General features: G+C 44.7%; 1 protein-coding gene across 4 annotated transcripts in view; it reads left to right on the forward strand.

Annotated features, from left to right (window-relative positions):
* The window catches only part of DOCK1 (dedicator of cytokinesis 1), a 489,630-nt gene that overhangs the window by 168,518 nt on the left and 299,450 nt on the right, over nt 1-21,662 (forward strand). For all 4 annotated transcript variants that reach the window (XM_082721511.1, XM_082721510.1, XM_082721512.1 and 1 more), the window contains 3 exons: nt 607-713; nt 18,571-18,698; nt 20,422-20,517. In XM_082721511.1, coding sequence (XP_082577637.1) covers nt 607-713; nt 18,571-18,698; nt 20,422-20,517 — 331 coding nt within the window. The remainder of the gene's footprint in view (nt 1-606; nt 714-18,570; nt 18,699-20,421; nt 20,518-21,662) is intronic.

Below are 21,662 nucleotides of genomic sequence, written 5' to 3' on the forward strand. Positions count from 1 at the left end.
TGGCTCCTCTTCCTTGGCATTATGTTTTCAAGGTTCACCGTGTTGTTAGCATGCTTCAGAACTTCATTCCTTGATACGGATGAATTTTATGGAAATGGTATATCTTGTTTATCGGCTGCTCAGGCGACAGATATCTGGGTCTTCCCCCCACAGAATATGAAGACTAATGTTCCTGGGATTCATCTACCAGACTGTGTGTTGGAGATGTATTTTTGTTTCTCTTGGGTATATATACCTGGGAGTGTAAATGCTGGATCACATGGTAACTGAGTTTAACATTTTCAGGAAATACCCAGCAGTTTCCCAAAGTGGCTGCACCAATTTACATTCCCATCAGCATGGTAGGAGGGTTTCAGTTTCTTTAAATCCTAGGGTGGTCTTTTGTTTGGATTATAGCCGTTTGAGTGGGTGTGAAGTGAAAAATAACATTTAAAGTATCATTTTGTTGAATGAGATTTTGGCCCATTTTGGATAATGGGCCATCTCCAGTGTTCTGGTAGAACTTAATCACCATTTAATGACCTTACATTTTGATCTGGTCTTGAACACAGTAGATCATTTTGCTGTATATCCCTAAACTCTTTTCACTTGTGTTTTTCATTACAGCAAAATGTTCACTGATTTCATCCTAAATGTTCCCATGGGTTTGCTGACCATTCAGAAGCTGTATTGCTTGATTGAAATCATTCACAGTGACCTCTTCACACAGCACGGTGAGTGGAACCCCGAGTATCGCGAGGATGTCACGTTATTCATTGTCTATAGGCCTGTCCCTTCTGAATTCTCTCCTTCATGCCAACAGGAGTGGAGGTTGTAGCCAATTAAAACAGCTCCATTACAAGACAGGAAGATTTAGCCCCTACAAGAGAATGGTAATTGACATATGGTGGAGTAATAGATCATTGAAGGATGAAGGGGAAAACCTTGTAGTTGGTAATTTAGGTGTACACCAAAGCCCTACGACAATCAGCGTACATTGTAGCCTTTAAGATGTATGATTGTCTATCCTGAGGAGGCAATCACCTGCTTCCATTCAGATGATTGCAAAGAAAAATGTCAAGTTTTCTTTAAATTTACCTGAACTTTGCATTCTTTGACAGGGTTTCCTCAAGCCCTGCTCAAAGTAATAAGAATTTTAATGATTCCTCAACTCATTTATCCTAAGGAACACCTTCTATTTCCTCACATTATCTCCCTACCCTTTTTATTAATCATTTTCTTTCTATTTGGACAGATTGAATTAATATTTTACACTTGTCAAGCAGTTTTATTGAAAGCTTAAAACCTTTGCATAATTCCACAACCTTTCTCATTTAGCGGAGGCAGATGTGGGGACCGTTGAGTGACATTCTGACTGAGAAGCACGGGTTTCTGCTCTTCTATTTGTGTCCAGAAATTTGGCTGTTGGATTCGGTTTTTTTTTTTTTTTTGGTCTCCATGTGTGGTGTTTCAAGGGCAGAGCAGCCTGGCTGGGGATTTCCTACTGAGCTCCTGGCTGCACCGAGAACTCAGTTTATGGACACATTAGTCCTTTGTACCGTCTGGGCTCCTGGACCCTGTGCTCTCCTGCTGGTTTTAGCCTGATTTCTTGATTGAACTTTATCACTACCCTGGAGTCTAACACGTACAGCTAAGGCTTCTGTTAAGAGAAAAGGTTAAGACTTCATTTGAGTGGGTGTGTTTCTTTTTGAGAGAAGTCAGCAGACCAAGAAATAACTGGGTTTCCGCGTCCCTTCCAAACCCCTCTCTCTGGGCCACAAGCCCATTGTTCACTTGCCTAAATGGAAGTCCGCTCCATTGCCCTTGGTTGTGATTCAAAGCACATGAATCTCCCTTACCTAACAATCTGGATTGTCCATATTTCAGGGTCTCGTTGGAGGGCTGGGTCTTGAATTATTCACAAGTTCTCCTGGTATCTTCTAAAGTTTGGTGAAAAAACATGGGGTGCAAGAGGACATGTTTATGTGGTGATAGGTGGGGACTTCTTCTTCATTGTTTCTTTCCATATTGATGATATTTTATACCCAAACAAGTAAAGTCCCCTGGAAGTTTTCTGTTTGGATTTTGTTAGGTAGGTTATTGATGTCCCTTCTCCTAACCATCCAACCCCAGAGACACACACGGCGACTACCACCTCTGACTTAAACCACTTCACTGAATGAACAGTTAATCAATTAATAACAACCGTCAGTGGATTATTTGCACTTGACTTTTACTGACGGTTGCTGTAGGGGAGACCTTCTTCCCTGTATTGCATAATTACTGTTGCCGAACTTTGTGCCACAATCATTTAGCTGTCTTTGAGTAAGGACTTAAAACATAAATGGTTCAGTTAAAGCATTTAAAATAGGACTTCTTCAGAGAATACATTTCAACCAGCTGAGGGTTTCTCGAGGGTGGGGGAGTAGAGATAGGGTGGCTGGGTTATGGATATTGGTGAGGGTATGTGCTGTGGTGGGTGCTGTGAAGTGTGTAAGCCTGATGATTCACAGACTGTTCCCCTGGGGCTAATAATATATCATATGTTAATTAAGAAAGTGTATTTCAAGGGTATCTTTTCCTGTATTGAAACTTAACTTCATTCCCTTTGCTAGTAGAAAGCTGGAAGGGACTCTTCCTATTTATTTTTGGTAATTTTGTCAGCCTGGGTATATGGTGATTGTGTTTTTCTTCTTCTTTACTGTGCCCTGTTTCTGTTTTCATTCTCGTTCTCTAAGTCTTTTATCAAAGACAGCCGCAAGTCCTGTTTGGGAAGTTTTTGCAGCATGCTGTTAATTATTAACTTAGAATCTTTTTAAGTACAAAGTTAGGGATTTAGTTTTCATTGCAAGCTGCACCCAATATGGAAAAGGAGGTCATGTGGTATAATGCGAATCGAGACTGATCGTGTGGCCCAAGAGCCACCATTCACCAGAAGCCTCAGTGTCTTGGAAGCAGCCCCCCAGCTGCCCAGTCAGTAGCCTTAAGCCAGCGCTGGCAGTCTAGACTCATTTCCAGATGCTCATGGGCAGTCTGGAAGTGTTTCAGAGTACATTGTCCAATGTCCAGTGTGGAAGAGGGCTCCCCCACCCCCGCACCCAGGTTTACCCAGGTTTTGAGTGTTGGGAATCTCTCGGGGAAGGGATCACGAAGACAGCCCTGATTTTTCTCACCTGCAGGCTCTCTGCTCCTTCCAGGCAGCCTGCAGCCATCTTCCCTCCTTGTCAGGAAAGACCAATCTGTGGAAGCCTTCCCACTGGTTTGTTCGCACGCGGATGTCATTACTGTTGCGAAATATTCCCTGCCACGTTTGGTATAAATCGTTGAAGCCACAGTATTTTCTGAGGAGATATGATGGCCCTGATTTTCCTGCTTTGTTCCGTTTCTTGCTGATTTGTAACAATGGTCCTGGTCCGTGTACTCTTCCTGATCCCAGTGGAGCCAGACAGCCTACGGCCTCACATGTCCAGAGTTCTAGAACCTGATAGAACCAGAGTTAGCTGCATAAGCCACCGATGCTGCTAGCCTGAAGTAAACATTTTCTCGGGAATGTGGTCCAGGTGCATGGCAGTGTGGCTCCTCCAGGTTCCTCAGTGAGGGCTCCAGGCCCTGTCTTTGCTCACCAGCATGTGGGTTGCCTCACTCATGGAAGGGACTCACTGAATTGCTTCACTCTCAAACATTGCTTTGCTCCTCCCCGCAGTATCAAATACAGCCCATCGTTTGAAGGGTCTCCCTTCAGTGTGGGTGACAGGCTGATCTGCGAGCAGCATGGCTGGCCGTGAATACGGACACTGGAATTGCTTCTCGGCAGAGAGGCCTTCTTTTGCCAGGCATGGGTCCCAGGGGGCTGAGGCTGAGGTGCCCTGGGGTTTCAGCCGTGTTTTCCTGACTGCATCCACAGCCTCTGAAGGACATGGAAACAGAGCAGAGCTCGCGAGGCTGGGGCAGGAGATGTGTGTTTTGGCAGAGAGGGGTGTTTGGCCCTAGTGGGTGTGGACACCAGAGCTGCTGTCACTGTCACTGTCCATGCACAGGTGTCCCAGCTGCCATGATCCTTCTGGATCAGGGCCTTGCGACTCCTGCTTCTGCAGCCACCACCCAGTGGAAGGGGAGTGGGAGCTCTTCACAGAGCTGTCCCCCCCACCGTTGGCTGCGAGTGGCGTCAGGGCTCTCGGCAACTCCTGGGACGTACCCTGCCTTACAGTTGTCGCAAGAGTGGCAGTGGACATGTCCTGACTTCTGTGCGGGGGAGGGACAGCTCGTAATAGAGAGATCTCTCCCACGTATGAGAAGGTTTTTCTGCAGCTGGGGTGGACCCAGTGGCCACGGTGGTGTTCGCTACACAGTTTGCCCATAAAGCCAGCGTGCCAGCCCCTGGAAACTTCACTGCCTGCAGCGTGCTGTTGACTGTCAGCGCCGTCATCTTTGACTCTGAGCACGTGGCCCTCTCCTTTAACTTTGATTTGTTTAAAAAAAAAAAAAAGAATGACTTGTTTGCATCATTTCTCCTACAAATGATTTTACTTCCTCGTTAATGAGGAGCTCTGCATTTCAGAAAGCCTCTCTGTGATGAGGGTGGGGCGTACACAGTGGGGCTGAGTGCTGGGCTTTACCATTACTCTGCCTGGGTTCAAATCCTGCCTCTAGCCCCCACTCACTCAGTGACCTTCGACAAGTTACCCTCCTGGCTTCAGCTTCCTCACCTGCCCTGTTCTTGTTACCTACATCCTACATTTTGGAAATAAGAGCTGAAAGTCAGTAGACCTGGATCAAATAAAGAAAAGCATTCCAGGGAACGTCCTCTGGAGGTGCTCTGCTCATCCGGTTCAGAACAGCCCCCGCCGCTCTGCCCTAGGCCTGCTCCTGCCACTCCCCAGCAGGTGAAATCGTGGTGTCCTTTCTCCTTTCGGCTTGCAGAGATCTGTGGTCTCTCCCTCGAATGGGAGATCCCCGAGCCTGGCCGCCTTGTTCACGTTGTTCCTGCTTGATCGCTGCTTTTAGGACAGTGCCTGGCGTCAGACAGGGCCACAATGTCTGCATGAACAAAATTAGTCATGGATGTCCACGCCCGGCATTTCTTCTGTCAGGATGCAGCACAGAGAAGGAAGCCGGATCAGCTGCATACAGACGCGGTTCGGTGGATTGAGCGAGGAGAGTTTCTGTGTTTGCGCAGGGAGCCTGGCCGTCACTCTTATGTTCGGCGCTGACTGGATTGGTCATGGAGGAGGAAGGAGTTGTCTTTGAGGAGGAAGGAGAGATGGAAAACGGAGACTCAGTGAGGGATTTGAGCTGTGGAGGGTCATCTGTGAGCGGTTCTGTAAGATCAGAGTCATCTTTTTGCCCCTGATTTAGTTCTTCCTCAGTTTGTGGAAATGTGAGCTGGGGGAGGAGGACAGTTCAGTTCTACCTCTGGATTCAAGGTAGATTTTGTTAAAATGATCAAAAGTTTTAATCAGAGAAAAATGGGAAGAAGAGTGTAATAACATGCGTGCGGACTCCTCACTGAGCTTCCGAAGGTATTGAGTCCTGGTTGGTCTTGTTTTTAATCTCTGTGCTCTTCCTCCAGCTATTTTGAAACAAATCCCAGTCACCCCAGATTGTCATTGGGATGGTTTTTTGCGAGTATGGTGGTGTTCAAAGAGTGAATGATTTGTTTCAGGAAAGGGAGGGTGTGCAGAGGGGCTGGTCCCTGGGCTGGTGCTTCCACTCCCCCTTGGATGTTCCTGCTTCTGCTCCCGCATGGAGGCCAAGGGCATCTGGCTCCTTAGCAAGCTGTTCACGAGAGCCAATGAATGGGTGGTAATGGCTTCCCAGCGTTGTCTCTGGATGTGACTTGACTACTTGAAAGCTGGTTAAATAGATTATGTGCTTCACAAAAAGATGCCTCTTGCATATCATCTGTGGTATGGAGTGAGCAGATTTTCAAAGCAAGATACAAAGAGACAGAAAGGTCAGAGCTTCATAATTTGTGCATTTGTAGCTTTGTTCCCCTGTGATTATATTGTTGCCCACATATCTGACAAAAGCTGTGAAAATTAAAGCTTAAATCCTATTATAGAAATGAAAAGTTTCAATGTAATTAAATTAAAATAAACACTGGGACACCAAGGTTTAGGATTTATGCCCACAAAAAATGTTTTGCGTTAGTGTTAACAGCAATTGGGGTAAAAAGGAATCAACCTGAAATAGCATTAACTTTCACATTAGTCAAGAGCATTGGACATACTTGGAAGATCCCCTTGAGTTAAGATGAGCGAGCCTCTGGAACACACGTTTTCACCCACATGGGCTCTTTTCACCATGGGTCTGAACCGGAGACCTTTGGAAAAGTTCATTCCAGTTAACACTGTATCATTTCTTTGTCTTTCAGGAACTGACCTTTCCATATTCCCATATTGAAAATGACCAAACCAACTGACAGATTTTCTTTAGAGCTTACTACGTTCTTACCATTGTGTCTTAAATTTTTTGGGTTTTGGAAGGTAGTATAAGATTTGAAGAGTGAAGATTTGAAGACTTGGTGGCAAGATAATCTCTTTATAGTCTTGACAGTAGTTTAATACTCTTGGTGGATTACGTTGTTCTAAGCTCACTATTCATCGGCACCCCTTTGTCTGTTTTTCATTTTTGGTTTTTTTTTTTCCCCCTGACAGTTGTAATCTAGCAGTGAGTAGGAATGGGATGTGTGCCATTCCCTCATTTCCTGGCCATTCCCATGACTTTCTTTCAATATAGCAAAAAAGCTCCTTTTAGACAGTGTTCGTCAACCTCATAAAACTTCATTTGTGTTCCATTTTTGAACAATAGAGAGCTTCTTCAAGATATAGGCCTAGAGAGCTTGAATTATTTTCCTCATTCTTATTTTCAAGGTGAATGATTCTTCCAGTTATCAAGCAGAGTGAAACTCTCCTTTTTAATGGTAGAAACATTAGTTACAGCAGCCCTTTGAAATCTGAGGGCAAAGGCTCAGATATCAATGAGACTAGTTATTAGGAAATATTGAAGTCAGATTTCCAGACTACTTTTGTTGTGATTAATATATGATATTATAAATATATTTACTTCAAATATTTTTATTTATAAATATAATATATAAAATATATAAATATAATTTATATTTCTTAAAATCATTCAGTCAACTTCTTTTGCTTTAAATTGCGGAAAGAATAGCTATATATTTAATACAGATTTATAATGCAATATACCTTCTTAATGCTTCGATTCATAAACAGATCAAAATAAAAATCTCTTGAGCTTCTCTGCTGTGGAAAATGGAGAGCTATTTCTCTTTTTTGAAGGGATCTTAAACCCAGAGCTACTGTATAGTAATTTTGTTAACTTGAGGGATATTGTACAGAAAGAAAAATTGAGGTTTGGGGCCTTCGTGTGACATAGTCACATAATGTATCATCCATCTAGCATTCCGGGATACTTTAATTAGGTAGTCGTGCTGATGACTTATAAGGAATGTTACTTAGTTTGAACCACAAAGATCGGTTCTTGATATAATGGTGGAATGTGAAATCATTTTCTCCTCTTCTGTTTCTGAGACAATTTTAATCTTTATCTGTAAGGTACTGTGCCTTTTTCATACCTCATTGTATATATCACTCTATATCATTCATTATATGAGTGTTTGAAAAGACAATCTGTTAAAACAGTGCAGTCTTTTAGAAAGGGCTTATTGAGTCTAGGAGGGTGAACTCAATTTCGGTTTCTTAATTATATCTATTTCCATTCCATTATAATTTGTTGAGCACCTAGCATGTGCTCAGGACCGTTGGTTAGCAAGTTGATTCCTTTGAGAGGCTTCAGAGCCATCAGCTTAAAACTGTATAATTGGAAAAGAGTAATTCTCTTAATTTACAGATAAGGGCCCAGGAGTTAGGCAACAGGTCCTACTAATTTGTAAGCAAAATCCCAAGCAGGGAGCTGTCCACCACTCTGGTGCTGATTAAGGAGTTGTCTTCTTAGAAACCCGTCACCCACTCTGTTCTTAAACTGTTTCACATTTACTGTATGAGTAATACATTCCGAATACTGAATTCACTTCCAGTGCCATATGGAACAAGGTAAAATAGAAATATGTGGATAAACAAACACATAAATAAATGTAAACAAACTATGCAAAAATAAATAAGCCAAAATGCAGGGTTGTGCTTAGGGAGTTTTCATACTTTTTTCCTTTGTGTGTGTGTGTGTGTGTGTGTGTGTGTGTGTGTGTGTGGCGGGGGGACTCTTATCTGTGATCAAATTGGTAGTAGTTCCTCAGCATGTGTTTGGTCCACCTTTATTATAGTCTTTAGTATAGTTAACCTTTTGTTCTGTACCCACCTCTGGGTGACCTCCTATCCCTGTTGCTTGATGTTGGGTGCAAGAAGAGCAGCCTTAGAAGAGCTTACCTCTCTCGTCCTGTATCTGTTCATGCTCACACGGGGCATCAGGACAGCAAGTCTGTGTGTCGCCCCAGTTCATGATTCCTTCCAAGCTGTATGAGACTAGCTCTGTACCTACATGATGTGTTATCTACAGTATCTTGCCTGGGACCATTGGAGGAGCCCCAGGTCAGTCTGCTTTCTCCCAGGTTCTCCTCGAAGACCCCATTCTTTTTCTGTTGAATAAATCCTTTTCTGAGTGCACAGACCATCTCTGAAGATAGAGTGGACTGGACTATAGGGTTTCGACACTGTTTTTACTGTATACATTTCATTGTCAGGGCAAACGGGAGTTTGTAGGCTTGTTGTTTTTATTGTTGTTGTTGTTTCTGGGTTTTTTGTTTTTATCTTAGCCAGTTGACTCAGTCTTGGAAGCCAGTGTAATTACAAAGAATCTATCACCATGAGAAAACATTTATGAAAATCTTGATCAGATTCAAGAAACTCCACTTCAATTTTCAGCTCAGAAACTCCACTTAGTTGCAACAGATGTGGCGATGACGCTAAGCATCTCTAGTCTTTTCCATGGAGTGAATAAGGTAGAAGTTTGACAGAGATACTGGCCTTGAAGCAGCACTCCTCAGATTTCAGTATGGCCCTGTGCATTTTTAAACAAGCAAGACTAGAATGAGCTGTAGAGTTTGTAGTAATATATTGAGTGACAGATGGCAGTTATATCAAGGGGGCTGAACAAATATGTGTAGTAACAAAACACTGTGTGTGCTGGAGTACAGTGGCCAAGACTTAGGTTCCTGTCTTCCCTCCCTTTCCTGGTTAAAAGAATGCATACCACACCTCAGCTCTGTACATTGTATCTTTATTTTCTTATCCTGCACTTGGTGAGATTCTGCCTAAGGACTGGCATACCTGTAGAATTCCTTCTGAACTTACTAAACCACCCCTTTAATTCACTTCCATCCATCTAGCGACTAGTTTCCTGGCCCGACTGGCATGTCCCACATAGTATTCCCCAGGACTTTACCTGACTGTTTCTAATTTTTTCATCTAGTCTTTTCATCTGCTTGTAAATGGGACTCTACTGATTTTTCTCCATTGGTTGTTTGTTCATTTCTTTCTTCTGAAAAATTATTACTATAATACCAACGAATGTCTAATTCCTATTATTAACCGAGCAGTTAAGAAATATCTCCTTCTCCATTCTTTCTTCCAAAAAGACGACATGTATTGTGCTGGGTTCAGTGGCTTCATCCAGAAGATACCTTTGATCAGCGTTTTTTCCCATTGCTATACAGTCTCTATGCTACCACATTCTCCTTCCGATTTCCAAGATTCATTTACACATTCTCCTTCCGATTTCCAAGATTCATTTAATGTCTTGTGTTTTAAAGATTTTATTTATTTGAGTGAGAGAGACAGACAGACACAGAGAGAGTACATGAGCAGCAGAGGGAGAGGTAGAAGAGAATCTCAAGCAGACTCCATGAGCATGGAGCTGACATGGGGCTCGATCTCACGATCCTGAGATCATGGTTGGAGCGGATGCCAAGAGTCGGATGCTCAGTCAACTGTGCCACCCAGGCACCCAGTGGATTCTTCTAATTTTAATGTCATCCTCTCAATTAAAATTCCATGACTTTGGATACCTCAAAACTGACATGCAGGTTATCTTATTTCTGATAATTTCAGCACTTAGCTGAGTGGCACCGAGGAGCTTCTGACCAAACTATTTATGAAGGTGTTAACCGGATGGTAGGAGTAGAAACATGGTGAGGACAGTTGTATTTACTTCATTTCACAGACAAAGAGGAAAAATGAAAGAGGGAATCCAAAAATGAAAAATGATTTACCTAGGATTCCTCAGTTTGTATTGATTCTCTTGGTACTACCAATGATTATGACTTGTTACATTAAGATGATCCTTGGAAAAATGTAATATGCATCTGACTTTTAAAGAAGCCAGAACCACATGTGGTTACATGCATGTGTCATTTAATCTAAGGAGTTATGGCTTCAGAATCAGGCACCTAATTCTGGGTCAGCTGCTTAGTGGCACAATCCCTGGATGTCCCTTCTCTCTGGCTCCTGGCACCCCCATCTGTCAATCTGGACATAAGTAGATGGCTCCTGTGATCGCTTCCACTGCTGACTCCATTTCCTACATTTCTGTTGTTTGAGGACTTGAGGGAGAAAATGATTAGAATAAACTGAATCGTGAGTACAGAGTTCTTAGGTAGTTGAAAAATCAGACGAGTGTCTATAATGAATGAGTAACCAGCATCCCCCATTTATATAGTTCCTACTGTTTAATTCTCATTAAAAGTGTTAATCTGGGTCTCGGTTCAATGTAACAGGCTCAAGGTTATTAAATGCACTTTATGGATCATTTGTTTAATGTGACCAAACTAAAAATTAAGCAGCGCATTACTCAGTGTTCATAAAATGAATGTTTTAAATGGACAAATTCATTCTCATATTTGCATCTTGCTTTAATGTAGAGCCGTAATGGGGTTATAGACGGATATTCTACTTGGACATTTATAAGCTGATGATGCCTGTTGAATACCTTTTATAAAGATTAATATTTTTTACTTCGTGCCCATTACCAGAGCATTAATCATCATGGCTTCAGCCTGCACAGCTGAGGATGAACAGATGTTGAATTATTGCTGTCTGTAATCATAGCAGATCACACTGGGAGGGGGGTTCTGGAAGGGTGGCTGGGACCTCTGATCCCCACAGCCGATTTGTGTGGAGTCTGGGTCCACCGGGCTTCCTGCATTTCCCTTGTCTGGTGGGGAAATCAGGAGAACTGTGTCAGCTAGTTCTGCCTTCCCTGGGGTTTCTATCTCTACCTAACTCAGACTGTCGGGCGCTTCCAAGCCCTGTGGTCACATCCATGTGAAGAGAGATCTGATAGGAGAGATCTGCGGTGGCCTTCATTCTCCTTCCAGTAATGAACACGAGTTCATTAAAATGAGAAATCACACAGGAGGTCTTGAACATCTGCTTCCTAGCATCCTCGGAGACCAGGCTGTCCAACACAAATACAGTGTGAGCCACATATGCAATTTATGACTTTCTAGAGGCTATAGTAGAAAAAAAAAACAAAAAGCAAAGCAATCGCTGAAATTAATTTTAATGATTTATCTAAAATATCATCTCAACATGACTTTGATCTAAGTATTACTAATGACCTGGTTTCCATTCATTTTTTTCCACACTGCGTCTCTGAAAGCCAGTGTGTTTTTGACACCAATTGCACGTCTCAGTGTGGATGCTTAATTTTCATCACAGATACTTAATCTGTGTTTTGAACATTTCATAGAATTTACTACTGAAAAGTAAATTCCCATCCTGAAGTTGTTCCAGTCTTCCATACTAATGTTTCTGATAAGCAATGTATCATTTTTTACATTTATGTTTTAATTACTTAAAAATTAACTAAATTTGAATTTCATTCCTTCTTGGCACCAGCTGTATTTCAAGTGTGCACTGTTAGGCACTCTGTTAGGTAGTGTAGCTCTGAGGCATTCGCCTTTATGTACTTTTTGTTGGAAAGGCTGACTTTACGCCATGATACTGTTTTGTTCCTGTTATTGGCAGCTCTCATTTATCGAACACTCCTATTTGCCAGATGCACACAATATACCATCTGATTGTCACAGTGAACCTCAGAGATATGTACGCAGCCCCATTTTGCAGATTAAAAAATTAAGGCTTTGAGAGTAGAGGAAACTTGCCCAAGATCCAAAGCAAAGAGTAAGCAGGGTGCGTTTTATCTTTTCCTAATGTGTGTGAGTAAACTGAATGTTAATGAGAGTAAAGCCTTTCCCAAAATTGAAGAGTGACCCAGGTTCCTAGGCTTCCAGTCAAATATTTAGTGTAGCTATTTTCCAATGGTTATGTGTGGGCAGTTGATTAAAATGTGTTCTCTGTTAAAATTCAAAGGTTTGTTTGTTTGCTTTTGAGGGGGATTGTCAGTTTCCCAGGCCATCTGTCTTGAACCTAATTGGGCTGTTGGCATCAGTCATGGTAGAGAAATGTCACTGTGTTCATGGGGAAGGGTATTTAGGACACCGAGTTGGGATGTTCAGAATATGACAGGAGATTCTTCTTTCTTGGCTGTGAGAGACTGCATCTGACGCTTTAAAATTTTTCATTGCATGCATGAACATGTGTTTGCTGTGTGTGCATGTAATGTGTGAGTATGCGTGGTGTGTGTGTAGTGAGTGGTGTGAATGTGTGGTGTGGTGTGAGTGAATGTGGTGTATGTGTGTTGTGTAAATGTGTTATATGACTGTGGTTTATATGTGTGTTTGTGGTAGAAGGAAGTGTGTGTGGTGTGGTGTGTGGTAGGAATGTGTGGTGTTCATGGTAGGAGTGTATGCAGTGTGTGTGGTGTGAGTGTGGTGTGCTGTGTGACAGTGTGTGTGGTAGATTTATGTATGTGTGTTTGTGTTGAGTGTGTGTGGTGTACTTTCCTTTGTGCTCTGCATTTTTTGTCTTGACCTGATGGTACAATTTGAGACTTGTGAGTCACTTAGGCCTTGTGCCTCCCACTTCTGGAAGAAGCTGGAAGTCACTGACATGTGGAGTAAGAGATGCCTTGGATAGTTGAGCTCGGGGATCCTCTGTCCCTTGGGCCCTGTTGGGGTCGGCTGAGAAGCTGGGATGGCACGGGGAGGCAGACCGGCTTTTTGCCGCACACCTCTCACTTGATCTGATGAGATCACCTGGAATGGCAGATCGCCCACATCAGCTCTCACACGTGTGTCCTCATGTGCACATGTACTTGCACACTCCCGTCCTGGCTGCCTTGGACACCATTTTGTGAAACCGGGTCACTGGCAATGGGGGAGAGATCTTGTTATGGTGCCGTCTTCCCTCTGAAATCTTTCAAGGATGGGGCACTGGGCACGGTGGCTCTGACCGCAGGTCCCTCCTTCCCGCCAGTCAGGACCTGAACGCTGGTGTTTCCAGACCAAGAACGAGGGACATGGGTAACAGCTGTCCTGCTAACAGGCAGTACACACAGGCACAGTCAGGTCTTAGTGTACGTGTGGCGTCCAGTTTTCTTGGGTGAGAGGAAGCCCTCTGCTCTCATTAAGACTGCATCCCAGCAAGGATGGTAGAACCGGTGGTCATTTACGGTGGTCCCCACATTGGGTGCCTGGGGCCCTTCTGCCCCAGTCTGGCCGTGGGCCATGCTGGGTCTTGCAGATCACGGGTCACCAACAAGATGTGCTGATTGGCCAGTCTCCAGCTTTGGTCCCCTTGGCTTCTCCAGGTCTCTGGGGCATTGCCTTTCTTCCTGTGGGCCTGGCACATATTTCTGAGGTGTGCTGCTACCCTGTGACCCTCTGTCCTCAAAGACCTGCATGAGATGCCTGGTGAGTTCAGTGTGGTCTTTGAGGAAAGCCTGCACACCTTGGCTGCCCGTCTCCAGAACTCCACTCTGGAGCTGGAAGATGGTGATCCTTGACACCGGGGTGTCAGGCTGCTTTCATGAAGTCCTGCCGACACTGGCTTCTCTCATCCTTCCAGTGAAGGGTGCTGCTGCTCCCCTTTTCCCACTTTCCCGCCACCAGCTGTGGGTGAGGAGGATGACAAAGGACAAATGAGGGGCACCTGGGTGGCTCAGTGGGTTAAGCCTCTGCCTTCCACTCGGGTCATGATCTCAGGGTCCTGGGATCGAGCCCCGCATCGGGCTCTCTGCTCAGCGGGGAGCCTGCTTCCCCCTCTCTCTCTGCCTGCCTGTGCCTACTTGTGATTTCTTCTGTCAAATAAATAAATAAAATATATATATATATTTTTTAAATATTAAAAAAAAAAAAGACAGATGAGCTACATTCTTCCATGGTTACTGGAAACATCTAGCTTGTGGTTGGGTCCCTTGCGATCATGGTTTTTATGTTCTCAGGGGACTAAGAGAATGAAATGTCTTTCCATGTGACAAAATGGCAGCAAAGTTTATAAAAAGTTTTGTCATTTCTCATCAAGAGAAGTGGATAACGAACAGGTGCAGCTCCCTAGCAGACCCCTGGCTCGGGGAGAAGGTGGGCGTTCCCACCGTGTAGCGGAAGAGGGCTGACAGCATCTCCTGCCGAGGATGAATGGGGCAGCCGTCACTTCTTCACCCTGGAGTAATTCTGACAAATGACACTAACACACTCAATTACCTCTGAGAACGGGGACGTCAACAACTGCCGGTCCAGCATGACAGATAATGGTTGGTAGGAGATGGATTTCGGCCAGGGCATCTTGGTCTCGGTGCCTACAGGGACATCGCTGCCATCTCTGAGTCCAGAACTGCGCTCCTCTGGTTTTCTGATACTGCTCACGGACACCATCCTCCTTCTAACCTGGATTGGCCTTCCACCTCTGTTGGGTTCCTCCTACGCTTGTTAGACCTAGCTGACAGTCATTCATTCTCCTTTATCATGTTGTGAGGGTCCAGGGCTTTGTGGCTCCAACTTCTCCCTCTGAGATGTCTTGGAAATCTGACTTGCCTTCAAGATGGGGGCAGTGGTAGGGATGAACCAGCGGACGGGGCGACCAAGGAGCTTGGCCCCCTGGTGGAGGTGGTAAAGCTAGGTGATGTGTTTTGGCAAAAGAGAACGAAGACCATCGTCTTAGAGATGTCTTACCAAGGGCCATGAGGATGGATGCAAGCAGGGCTGGACCCAGACGGGTTTGCCAGAAAACCTTCCCAGCCTGTTGGGTTCAAGGAGGTTGGTGCGTAGTCGTTACACTGGATGCGGTATTGTGGTTCAGGTCAGCGTGTCAAGAGCTACTGAGGGCAGATCTCGTTTATGAGTGTTGAGATTCTGTAAGAAAGACGCGTGGGGTGCTTATGCTATTCGTGTGTTCGGTGGGTCAGCATTTGGAACCGATGCATTTTCAGGCTGGCTTCACTGCCATCGGTCATTTTCTTGCGGCGTTTCCCTTGGACGGGCTTAGTCTCCGGCCGCTCTCTGACACCTGCTCCTGCACTGACTGTAGGCCTTGGCTCTTTGGAGCACTTCCCCTCATGAGTTTACAGGGCTGTGGTATTTGGGGAGATGCTCTCTCTGGGAGTCTGACTTCCCCGTTGGCATCACAGGGAGGGTTGGCTGAGAACGTAAGGGAATCTTGTGAGGGCCCCTGACGTTGGTGAACACAGAGGATAGCGTCTCTCCACGTGCTCCGTGTCCCACTCCCTGGCCTCCGGTGTTTCCCGACATTACAGCCAGCAGGGTGAACTGGGCCTCTGTCCAGAAGATGCAGAGCACGTCAGTCCCTTGTGCATGAAGTATTGACTACTCTAATTGTCAACAAGTGAAATCATGTAATCATTGGACGAAACTCTCTGGAAAAATGTAGCTGCTATTCATCCTTTTCAGGGGACTTAGTATGGGATTTGGAAAAACCTTAGCCTGAGCTTCCCACATGCGGTTCCCTGAAGTCGGTGGAACAGAAGGGTGTGTGCTCTGTCTTCCTTCTCGTGGCTTGCACCTGCACCCTTGGGCCTACATTACCGTGTAGTGCTTGTGGAAGTCTCGCTAAGTGGGTCTCACGTACTTGCAAGAACCATTTCAGCATTGCAGGCTTTGTTTTTTCTTACTAAAAAACCTCAGGAAACAATAGTGCAAAACATGTTTTTATGTGTCATTAACGTAAGCCCTAAAATGTAAAATCCTAAAAACAAGCTAAGTATATCTAATGTTTCAGAGCTCTGCCATCTTCTGTCTCGTGCTCTGCATTTTAAAGGGAACAGCAGTGGCTGGGCTGGTTTCACCAGCAGAGCTTGCGTGGCGAGAAGATACTTGCTCATGGTGGGGGGAGGATGATACTGGATTTAAATGGGATTTCCCAACTGGAAGAGACAATTAGTAATTACATTTTGTCTTTAATCTCCTTGTGTTTGTTTCCTTATTTTTCTTTCATTTTCCGAACATTTTTTGCTCTGCTTCTCTCGAAAAAACAAATGAGAACCTGGATGTTCCTTGGTCCTTACATCCCAGTGTCCCTTCATCACACAGCTGTTCTCCTGGGAGTTGTGTCTTTATCTCTTATTGTCATTTTTTTAAAATAAAAATTTTATTTATTTGACAGAGAGAGACACAGCGAGAGAGGGAACACAGCAGGGGGGAGAGGGAGAGGGACAAACAGGCTCCCCGCTGAGGAGGGAGACCGATGCGGTGCTCAATCCCAGGACCCTGAGATCATGACCGAAGCTGAAGGCAGATGCTTAACGACTGAGCCCCCAGGTGCCCCCCCCTTATTCCCATTTTTCATCCCCGCTCAGCCACTGCTGGAAGCTGCCTCAGGGGGCCCATGGGCCTCTAACCGCCTCATCCTATTCTGGAACATGCGCCTGTTCTTGTTGCTGTATTTGGCCACGTTGACCACTCTCCTCCTTTGGGGATGTCACTTGTCTCTGGCTCCTCCGCATCCCTGCCCTCTCCTCCTTCGTGTCCTGCGCCTCCTTCTAGTACTTCCTTCCTGAGGCTGGTCCGGGTTTCCTGCTCATTCTTCATTTTCCCTTTGATAGTCTTCTAGGATTTCATTACTGCCTAAAAGCTGGTGATTCTTCCTTTCTAAGCCAGAGATAACATCTAGAACCCTGTCTCCATTTGCCTTGTAGAGGCAACCAGGGTGTCCATCAGGCAACTCAAACTCAACTTGTACAAACTGAACCCTTCTCTTTGTAAAATAGATTTGTTTTCCCACTTTCCTCTCCTTGGGTGGCATCACATGGCTTCTTGGATGACACGTGTATGACCAGGGTGCTGGGCACTGGGTTGGACACTCCTTTATCTGCCACCTTCCCTCACCAAGCACTGTCTAGCCTGCCTTCAGTGGTCTTGTTCAAAGCCTCTTTCAGACTTACCCCTCCACAGGAGGTCAGGGCTCTGCTTTTTCTTGCCTGGATGATCCTAGGACCTACCAGGTTTCTCTGCCTCCTCTGTCCCCACTGTCCTTCTCATGCTCTGTCCCAGAGGGTCTCTAGCCCTTAAATCTGCTCCTATCTCTTCCCCGCCAGCATGTTCCATTTCTCAGCTTCCCTTCACCTCTGCCTTCATGTTCATGCTGGTTTCCAACTGCCTGTCGGGCCTTTTATCCTGTCCCTCTTCTCCCTTCCTCTAGAATGTGTTCTGTGCACCTGCCACCCTGACTTTGTGTACAGTTTTCCCTTTCTTCGGTTGCCTGCCCCATGTGAGAAGTTATTATTCCTCTTGCCAGCAGGTGAGGGTATTGCCCCTCTGAAGGAGGCCTCCCTGACCCTCATCTGCACACTCAGTGCTTGCCCCCCAGAGCTCCTTTCACGAGCCCGCACGTTAGCACAGGAGTCTGGAAGCCAGAGAGAGCCTGTGGCTCCTCATCTGTATCTCTCATGTCCTAAGAGCCAGTCCCTTGTCCTAAGCAACTAACTAGGCCCGGTCCTTCGCACTTAATCTTGTAGGAGTACATTGTATTCCAAGCCTGTGACTAGCTCGTGCCGTGTGTCCATGTCAGACTCAGACAGCTAACGTGAGCTGCTCAAGATGTCTTTGTTCAGAAGGGAGAACTTTAACCGCCAGCCTCTTCAGAATCTGAGTCCTCTGCCCTCTGCAAACTGTCTGTAGGTGGGAGCCTAGCAGAAAGCTGTCCCTGAGTGAGCAAAGATCAGGCGCAGAATTTTGTTGGTTATGACCCCGCTGAGCTCAGAAACCTGCATTTATGAGGCATATGGGAGCAGAAGGAAACCATGCTTTGGTCCTCTTGGGAAAAAAAACAAGAGTAGCTGCCATTCAAATAATGTTTGTTGCAACTAGTATTTCTTTTAAAGTTGTAAATCAGTGAATTTATAGCTCAGCACAGAAAACTAGTCAGAACTCCCAACAGGTGCTTTTGTGTTTATCTCTCTGAACTCTAGGGGATGCATGTGTCAATGTGTTTATGTATGTTTGTGGATTATTCTTGTGTAATTACAAGGTCCCACACATAGATGTGTGCACACGGGCTTGTGTGTAAAGTGTTTATAGAGCAAGATAAGTGATTTCCTCCCATCCAGCCATCTGACCCCCTCCAGATGTCAGTTTCACATTTGGAAGAAAGTAAATGTAACATGCTTGGAAATAATGTAACATGCTAGAAAAACAAGCTTCTAGCAAATAGAGTTGCGTCTTGGTGGGTCTCCTGCTGACTGGCAGCCCGGTGTCCCCTGCAGACTGCAGAGAGATCCTGCTTCCCATGATGACAGATCAGCTCAAGTACCATCTGGAGAGACAGGAAGACCTGGAGGCCTGTTGCCAGCTGCTCAGCACCATCCTGGAGGTTCTCTACAGGAAGGACGTGGTGAGTAATGGCTACGTTTGCCCAGGCTCCCTCTGGGGGCCCGGCGGGAGGGGTCCCTTAGCATCAACGTGAGCCCCCGCCTCACTGCACAAAGGTGCTTTGAATTTATTTCAGAAGGAATGACCTTACTTTTAAGGGTTAGCCTTTCTCTCCGTTGAGTGGTATCCTTTAATCGTGTGTATTTATTTATAAAGTGTGATACTAACGTGAAAATGTGTATTCTTCCAAGTTAAAAATCTTTCAAGTTTTTCCCGTGACTTCTTGGGTGAATGCCTCCCCAAGACGTGTTTTAATCTTTAAGGTCAGAAAATGGCTTTGATATTAAAAATTAGAAATAAACAAATGGAGGCTAGTTATCTATATTCTTTTTGCCATTTCTTAGTTTAGAATAATGCAGGCACTGAGATTTGGGTTTCTTTTTGTTTTGTTTTATTTTTTGTTTTTGTTTTTTAAGTCATTGATGCTTCTGAGAGTTTTGAGAATGGCTCTCTGCCTCTGTTCCCACATTCCTCTCCTAACAAGTAATTTCCTCCTGTGCTTTTTTAGATAGCACTTTTTTTCTTTTTAAATGGTGTTTCCTTTTGAATTTGTAAATTATATGCTTAGTTCCCTGAGCTTTTTTCTTAATCAGAAGTTGGTGCAGGTGCATGTGGAAAATCGGACTCTGTGGCTTCCCGTCCCCAACATACCCCCCAACCCCTCCAGCGTACACATCTGTGGCTGTGCACCCACGCACACACTTAGGAACTCACTGAGTCTCTGGGTGTGTCTGGAAAGGCATACAGGTCCTTGCCCATCCATCTGGGCCTCCAGCAGGAGACAGATGGGCCAGGTTTTTAAGGTCAGCAGGGCTTAATCTTTGCTCTCCCCCACATGACCTCTGTATACCTTCCTGGTCAACACACACATGTACCTGTCCTGCCCACTTCCTTCCTGCATGGGCTCATGCTCCAGAGCCTGTCTAGTGCTGTTGAAGGAAGAGGTGAGATTACATCACTTCATAGCAATGGTGGCCCCGCCAGCTCTTCCAGGGAGCTGTTTTGCAAGGTTGTAGACACCTTCGTCCAACAGCTAGCCTCTGGTGGCCCCACTCCAGGGCCTGCCCTTTTCTCGAAGGGGAGAAGGTTGGGAGTACAGGAGCTGTGTGGCCCGTCCTCATCGTGGAGGTGGTACCTCTCCTGGCCTTGTGTGTGAGCACCTGGAGGACATACGTAAACAAGTTCCAAGTTCAAGAAGAATAATCAAGAATCCTGTCCCATACAAAATACAGGGCAAATTCTTACTGATGGAAAAAAGTTGGGGGCGTCTGAGTCCTAGATAGTGTGCTAGAATACAGGTGCTGTGTTCCCAGCGGTCCTTCCCCAGGTTATTTAGTCTTGCTTCCCATTTACAGATGGACAAGTATCTCTAAAAAACTAATTGGTGGGCTAATTAGGGATCATAAACATTATATTATTTACACAGATTGGTTTTATTTTTAAGGTTTGCTTAAATTAAATTACTATGATTATATAACAAATTACCACTAATGGTCTATAATTAATAAGATGCCTTGTGTTTTCTTTGTGAAGGCTTTTGCCTTTGACAAGGGCCATTCTTCATCTTGTTAAGGGTTATAATTGATTTATTTTTTCCAGGATAAATGGATTCAGTGACAATCGCCAGGGCTTGCATGCTAATGATTGTCTTGGGTGTTGGTTTTTACTGGTGTGTCTTCCTCTAGGGGCCAACTCAGAGGCATGTCCAGATAATCATGGAGAAGCTTCTCCGGACAGTGAACCGAACCGTCATTTCCATGGGGCGGGATTCCGAGCTCATCGTAAGTCTCAGTGAAGTGTGCTTGGGTGTGCAGTGGTGGCCAAGGCCGTCTTTCTCAGGCATGTCACTGTCGTCCACCTCCTCTTCCGGCTGCCTTTATTTTACTGCATTGTAGCAAGCAGCTGATGTACATTTATTTATAGTCTGATCTATAAAATAGGTTGATTTTCCATGGTTCTGGAACCAAGTGTCAGAGTTGAAGGGTCAGCAACCTAACATTTTGGAGACAGAAATTTCTGATTCTAGTTGACTCGTAATTTACTTCCAGCGAAGGATATGTATTTTCTTTAAGTCTTTATTCTTCTGGCTGTTTCTTTCTATGTATGTACATTTAAGGAGCCATTAATAAAATTTTATGAAGGACCTTAAAAAGTAATTGAGGTGCTCCAAACCAGCTATTTTATTGTCTGTTCTCAGATACTGTAGATGCTTCACTTCAACAGAAAGTTTTACCAATCATTTAGCCAGTTTTTCAAGCTTTGTATTATGGTCTCCCCCTCTCCCCCCGAATTTACCATTCTCCTTCCCAGCCATTACTTTTAAGTTTGGTTTTTTAGGCAAAAGATGCACATGTAGGTCCTTTTATTTCCCCTCATTTCTAGTACCCGTTACCATTTCACTAAATTCGGTTGATGGCATTTTAAAAAGAAAAATTTTTTTTTTCGAATCCGGGAGCAACACATCCAGTTACAGAGTTTTCACTGGAAACCAGACCAGATACATTGGTCTTCCTTGTGTGACCATAGTTCCCTCTGCTCATCCTGGGAGGGGGTTAAGTAAGGGGACATATAGGACTGTTCAGGCAGCAAGGCAGGAACACAGGTAGCATTGGACTGTTTGGTTTCTGTGGCTGGCAGGAGTAAAGGATGTGGTTTTGGTGAAATCACAGATGGGTAGCACAGAAGTGGGACAACTGCTGCCTTAGTATGTTTCCATCCAGTGAAATAACCTACCTTATGCTTCAGAATGTCAACATGTGTTGTGTTCAGATTTTCCTTTTTAAGGTATGTCTCATTTAGGTTTGGACGATCACATTTATAAATAAGGAAATCAAATATTTCCCTGTAAGTTGGCTTTATTTGCAGTGGACTTTTCCACTATTCTGCAGTAGTAGACTTGTCTACCTTATCGTGGTTTTTTTCCTGC

Source organism: Mustela nivalis (assembly GCF_964662115.1).
Source record: "Mustela nivalis genome assembly, chromosome: 2".
Lineage (NCBI taxonomy): Eukaryota > Metazoa > Chordata > Mammalia > Carnivora > Mustelidae > Mustela > Mustela nivalis.